The sequence below is a fragment of the Erithacus rubecula genome (assembly GCF_903797595.1).
Source record: "Erithacus rubecula genome assembly, chromosome: 29".
Classification (NCBI taxonomy): Eukaryota; Metazoa; Chordata; class Aves; order Passeriformes; family Muscicapidae; genus Erithacus; species Erithacus rubecula.
The window spans coordinates 572,313-578,948 of NC_136681.1; the positions used below are offsets into that span (position 1 = coordinate 572,313).

Here is a 6,636-nt window from a genome sequence, read left to right on the forward strand (position 1 = left end):
AGCCTTTTGTTTTACAGGGCGTCATTGCAACCAAAGTCACGCAACAGAACACTTGCTACATTTCCATCATGAACAAAAATGAGATGCCCAGCTTCAATAATCTGGCCCGCCTGGCACAAGAGAGCAGGGTAAGATTCCACAGGAGAAGCACGTTCCTCAGCCTGGAGCTCATTGGCCCATTTCTTCCTGTGCTTTTTCCTTCTTGGCAGGATGAGGGTGTCAGAAGTGGCACCATTTTCCTTCTCTCTCCAGTAGTGGGGCTTGAGAATTTTTCCCTAAGGAAGCTTTGCTGAAAGAAGAAGGAGGCAGCACCATTGCCTTCCTCCTCTTCCCTTTCTCTGATGATGCTGAGCTCTGAACCTTGCTGGGCAAAGCCTGTTTCTGAGAAGCCCTTCAAGGGTCTTGATTCTCTTGGCCTGCCAAGATCTCAAAGTCCTACGCAGACTATTCAGTATCGAAGTGCATTGCTCAGCTCAGAACTTTGCAGTGCCGCTGTTCTTGGCCAGAGTTCCTTTTGCTTTGGGGCGCAAGGGAGCGTCTCCCTGTGCCACAGCCCTTCCCCGAAGGGAATATGCCTAGCAGGAACCAGATCCCGGCACTGATCTTGCTGAATGCTGGTTTTTGTTGTTCAGAACCAGATCGGTTTTGGAAGACCTACCAAGAAGATCACCTTTGTGGCCAATGGCTTGGTCAACAACCTGAGGAATTACGGAGCAGATGTCTTCTCCATGTGCAATGGACTCACCACCTACATGGCTTACGAAGTTCACGGTGAGTGCCAGCAAAGGAGGTCTAAGCGACCTGGCATAGGTTTCCGCGGTGGAATGACCAATGCACAAGGCTGCTCTTCCACCTTGAGTCGCACACACGCCGAGGGCTTCAGCAGCTGCACCAAGGGTTCAACATCTTTGCAGTTCGGCACTGGAGCAGGGTGGTGTCCCAGTTGCAGTAAACGACGCGATCCCAACGCTTACAGCTCCTTCCTGGGAAGCTTAGGGAAGCTTAAATTTGGGCCCCGAGTGTTTCAGCTCACCCTGAGCTCCCCGGCAATGCCCAGTCAAGAAAAAGGGTCTTTCCAAGAACAGCTGTCCTTCAGGACAGAGCTGGCTGAGGGTTTGAATGGCGGCCAAGGTCTTAGGCATTAGCTCATGGCGTTTTGTTTCTTCCTTCCTTGCTTTCCAAGCACCCCAAGTGAATCTGGGATCATGCATTACACTCAATGTCCTGAGAGTCGTGGATCTGAAGTACTGCACTGGCAATGGCAATGGCAATGGACAGGTGAGAAAACCTTAGCCCTTACCTTTCTTGAACCAGATAGGGGGCCTTCAGAGCTGCTGCTCAAAGGCAACCCTGATGCCCTTCTTGCCCGGCATCTCCTCCCTGAGAGCTTCCCTCTTGGGGTGCACATGGTCAAGGAGAGCATCGGGTCGGCAGCGGTTTCCATCCAGGACTTTATGGTGGCTTACTGTGGCCAGTGCTCTTGCACGCATCAGCTTCTAAAGGCACCACATGACAGCTGTCAGACGCAGCAATGTTTGACTGAAGGCTTCCAAAGATTTCTTACGGCCTTTGCCCAACTCCAGAGCCTTGATTCTGGGCCCTTTGGAAATGACAGAGGGCAGGGCAGGCACTTCCCTGGGGGCAGCAATTCTTCTTCCATTGAGGCAGGGATTTTTCTATTACCCTTCAGAGGTGAAATGTCTTCTATTCCTTGGCAATTTAGATTCCTCAGTTTCCCGGCGGCCTCGACAACGGCACGCAAGTCATCATTGGTGGCCAGTCCCAAATGGTGACCATCAACATGCAGTGGCGCGTGGCAATCATTGAGCAAAACAGCATCAGTGGCTCCTGGAAAACCATCTGGAACTACAACACGGTGAGTGGCAGGGACGGGGCTCATTCCAAAGTGTCCTCCAAGGAGACTGGCTCCTTGTCGAGCTGGCCCAGGGGTGGCGTTGGTTTCCTTTTTCTGACCGTGCTGAATGCACGATTTTGGGTAGGAACTCTTGGGCACTCGTTCCTGTTTGAACAGAGGGTTTTCTCCAATCCCAGGGCTTGAAAGAATGAAGTGTGAGTACTCAATAGCCTTTTGTTTTACAGGGCGTCATTGCAACCAAAGTCACGCAACAGAACACTTGCTACATTTCCATCATGAACAAAAATGAGATGCCCAGCTTCAATAATCTGGCCCGCCTGGCACAAGAGAGCAGGGTAAGATTCCACAGGAGAAGCACGTTCCTCAGCCTGGAGCTCATTGGCCCATTTCTTCCTGTGCTTTTTCCTTCTTGGCAGGATGAGGGTGTCAGAAGTGGCACCATTTTCCTTCTCTCTCCAGTAGTGGGGCTTGAGAATTTTTCCCTAAGGAAGCTTTGCTGAAAGAAGAAGGAGGCAGCACCATTGCCTTCCTCCTCTTCCCTTTCTCTGATGATGCTGAGCTCTGAACCTTGCTGGGCAAAGCCTGTTTCTGAGAAGCCCTTCAAGGGTCTTGATTCTCTTGGCCTGCCAAGATCTCAAAGTCCTACGCAGACTATTCAGTATCGAAGTGCATTGCTCAGCTCAGAACTTTGCAGTGCCGCTGTTCTTGGCCAGAGTTCCTTTTGCTTTGGGGCGCAAGGGAGCGTCTCCCTGTGCCACAGCCCTTCCCCGAAGGGAATATGCCTAGCAGGAACCAGATCCCGGCACTGATCTTGCTGAATGCTGGTTTTTGTTGTTCAGAACCAGATCGGTTTTGGAAGACCTACCAAGAAGATCACCTTTGTGGCCAATGGCTTGGTCAACAACCTGAGGAATTACGGAGCAGATGTCTTCTCCATGTGCAATGGACTCACCACCTACATGGCTTACGAAGTTCACGGTGAGTGCCAGCAAAGGAGGTCTAAGCGACCTGGCATAGGTTTCCGCGGTGGAATGACCAATGCACAATGGCTGCTCTTCCACCTTGAGTCGCACACACGCCGAGGGCTTCAGCAGCTGCACCAAGGGTTCAACATCTTTGCAGTTCGGCACTGGAGCAGGGTGGTGTCCCAGTTGCAGTAAACGACGCGATCCCAACGCTTACAGCTCCTTCCTGGGAAGCTTAGGGAAGCTTAAATTTGGGCCCCGAGTGTTTCAGCTCACCCTGAGCTCCCCGGCAATGCCCAGTCAAGAAAAAGGGTCTTTCCAAGAACAGCTGTCCTTCAGGACAGAGCTGGCTGAGGGTTTGAATGGCGGCCAAGGTCTTAGGCATTAGCTCATGGCGTTTTGTTTCTTCCTTCCTTGCTTTCCAAGCACCCCAAGTGAATCTGGGATCATGCATTACACTCAATGTCCTGAGAGTCGTGGATCTGAAGTACTGCACTGGCAATGGCAATGGCAATGGACAGGTGAGAAAACCTTAGCCCTTACCTTTCTTGAACCAGATAGGGGGCCTTCAGAGCTGCTGCCCAAAGGCAACCCTGATGCCCTTCTTGCCTGGCATCTCCTCCCTGAGAGCTTCCCTCTTGGGGTGCACATGGTCAAGGAGAGCATCGGGTCGGCAACGGTTTCCGTCCAGGACTTTATCATGGCTTACCGTGGCCCGTGCTCTTGCACGCATCAGCTTCTAAAGGCACCACATGACAGCTGTCAGGTGCAGCAATGTTTGACTGAAGGTTTCCAAAGATTTCTTACAGCCTTTGCCCAACTCCTGAGCCTTGATTCTGGGCCCTTTGGAAATGACAGAGGGCAGGGCAGGCACTTCCCTGGGGGCAGCAACTGTTTATGCATTTTCGTTTTGATCTTTCTGAAACTTTGTGGACATCACTTTTTTTTTCCTGAGGTAAAGCATCTTCTTTCCCTTGGCTTTCCAGTCACAGCAGACGAATCACAATTGCCATTCCTCTGGTGGGTGTATTTACCAAAATATGACTGTCAGTGGTCAAACACATGTGGCGATTTTCGAGCAATGGAGCAACCAGTTCTCATGGAAAACAATCTGGAATTATAACACGGTGAGTGGTAGGGATGGGGTTGTTCACAACGTTTTGGGGAAGCTGGCTCCTGGTAGAGCTGTCCCAGGGACAGGTCATGTTTCTATATTCTGACCATCCTGAGTCCACAACTAGGGGCAGAGATACTCAGCATTTGTTACTCTTGTTAGTCAGATGCTATCCCATTTTGTAGGTGGAAAACCAAACTGCGTGTTCTCAATAAGTTTTGTTTTACAGGGTATCATTGCAACCAAAGTGGTGCAAGCGAGAACGTGCTACATTTCCACCATGAACAGGAATGTGATGCCCAGCTTTGATGCTCTCGTCATATATGCTTCGGAGAACAAGGTAAGATTCAAAGCCAGCAGTTACTCAGAATATTGTAATGTCTTTGTAATTCTATTTTTTTGCCTGAAACAGTGCTTTTTTCAAAACTCTCTTAACCAACTGGTAAATTAAAACCCATTTTAATGGTTATTTTCATGGATATTTTCTGTGATATTTTTCAGGTTCCTAATTTGAAAGCTTTCAAAAATTACAGTATCCTCATTTGGATGCCTTCAGTCCACATTCACCATGTTGAGTCCAAATCTCAGATTAGATATATTAATTTGGACAATTATTTAAATCATTATTTCAATTGACTTTTTTTTCTAGACATTTTCAATGTCTAATTGAGGAAGAACAAATATTTCAATTTTATAGAAAAAATATTTTAGTAAACTTTCAAACTTAGAGGATATCTACAATGTTTCTTTAGTTCAGCCATCCACAGACATTGTAGAAATGATCTCAGCATTCAGTGTATTAACTTTGCTAAACACTGGCTTCCCTTGAAATCTGAGAACTGAGTCTGTAAAACACCCACACTTTAAACAAGCAGGAAGACCTGCAGGGCACACAGAAATCAAAAGGAGATTTCTCCTGCCAGCGTTGCAGCCCGGTGCCTCTGAGGGGCCAGAGCAGCAACTGAGCAAATGCTCTGGAAGGAGCTCTGGCTCCACAGAGCGGCCGCACTCCACATCTCCTCTTCAGTGCTTTCCTTGCTCTGCCATTTCCCCTCAGGCTCCGTGCACCTTGACTCCATTAGAACAACCTCTACCTTTGGAGCTCCTTCAAGGCTTATTAGTGGTTCCAAAGCCCCCAGGGGATTAAAAGGCATCCCTAAAGACAGGTTGGACTCAAACACCTAGCCACTAGTCATCATTCCAGAGGAACAGGCCTAGCAGAAAACAGCTCCTGGCACTGTACTTGCTGAATGCTGGTTTTTATTGTTTAGAACCAGATTGGTTTTGGAACACCTAACAAGAAGATCACCTTTGTCACCAATGGCTTGGTCAACAACCTGAGGAATTACGGAGCAGATGTCTTCTCCATGTGCAGTGGACTCACCACCTACATGGCTTACGAAGCTCATGGTGAGTGCCAGCATGGGAATTCTCTCTCTAAGTGACCTGGCATTTCTTTCCCCTTGGGAATGACTAAGGCACAATTGCTGCTCTTCCACCTTGAGATTAAGTAAGCAACAAACATGCATCACTGTAGAAGAGCAGCCCCTATTACAGAGATGTATGAGATTCTGCTGAAATGCTGCCAGTTTCTTAATCATAGAAGTTCTTGTATTTAGGTCAAAAACAATATTCTTTTGAAACATATTCAAATAATTCTTTTACTCTGAGGAGTTAATCCTGAAGCAGCATCAAAATCTTCTAAGCCTTTCTGCAGTCTGATTGTTTCCAACCCTCTTTTGGATAACACTCTGTGGCTCATGCTCCAGCTGTTACATTCTGGCTTAGCAGTAGTTCCACGTACTCACTGCTTGCTTTGCTTGAAGCTTGCTTTGGCAGCTGAAAGGGCTCAATGTGATTGAAAAGGCATGTGATATGTGCCAGGTATTAAGAGCTGTCATTAAATGCTCAGACCACTTAACTGCATCTAAGCCAGTGCCTCTTCTTTTTTTTTTCTTTTTTTTTAATGTTGTTTGTATAGGACCCCAGCTGAATCAGGGATCATGTATCTCACTTGATGTCCTCAAACTTGTGGACCTGAATTATTGTGGTGGCAATATCAAAGCCTGAAAACCTTATCTTTCTTCAGTCAAGTACAGAGGCTCTGAACTGCTGCCCAAGGCAAACCCTGATGCTATTCTTCCCTCACATCTCCTTTTAGAGATGTTATTGGGGATTTAGATGCTGGCACAGATCAACTGGTGATGACATCTTTCAAATAAATTCCTTCATTATGGATTAACTCCAGATTGTTTGTCATTACTCTACCCTTTTTCTTCTAAGAACCCCTCCACAAAAATATTTTTATTGTCTATTTTCTGCCCCATTTGAACCCTTCAAATGCTCTTTTCATTGCCAGCTCCCAACACAAGGTACAGCCAGAGAGCTGGGCAATCCCCAGGGTGTGTATGGTACAAACAAGGAATTCACAGTTAGAAGTGAACTCCTCTGGGAGTGCTGCTTCTGGAACCTGGAACAGGCACAGCACAAAAGCAAATCCAAATTACCAAAGGCTCCAGGACCATGGCTCTATATATCAAATTCTGAGAAAGATTAAAATCAACTTCCTAAATAACAGGGGACATAAAATGCCCCATGACGTGTTTTACTACCCCTAGTTTCTGGTCCCTTTCTCCAATCAGCCCTTAGTCCACAATCAGGTGCTACTCTCCTGAAGAGAA

The 6,636-nt window shown here is 47.4% G+C and overlaps 1 protein-coding gene across 1 annotated transcript in view; it reads left to right on the forward strand.

Moving 5' to 3' along the window:
- LOC306813498 (uncharacterized protein) overlaps positions 1-6,136 on the forward strand; it is a gene marked incomplete at its 5' end in the record, with an annotated part of 18,430 nt that extends 12,294 nt beyond the window's left edge. The window contains 11 exons of the mRNA XM_079328968.1: positions 18-128; positions 633-771; positions 1,184-1,278; positions 1,724-1,876; positions 2,101-2,211; positions 2,716-2,854; positions 3,268-3,362; positions 3,828-3,968; positions 4,185-4,295; positions 5,227-5,365; positions 5,937-6,136. Of these exons, the coding sequence (XP_079185094.1) occupies positions 18-128; positions 633-771; positions 1,184-1,278; positions 1,724-1,876; positions 2,101-2,211; positions 2,716-2,854; positions 3,268-3,362; positions 3,828-3,968; positions 4,185-4,295; positions 5,227-5,365; positions 5,937-6,025 (1,323 nt within the window). The 3' untranslated portion in view covers positions 6,026-6,136. The remainder of the gene's footprint in view (positions 1-17; positions 129-632; positions 772-1,183; positions 1,279-1,723; positions 1,877-2,100; positions 2,212-2,715; positions 2,855-3,267; positions 3,363-3,827; positions 3,969-4,184; positions 4,296-5,226; positions 5,366-5,936) is intronic.
- Between the last annotated feature and the right edge of the window lie 500 nt (positions 6,137-6,636).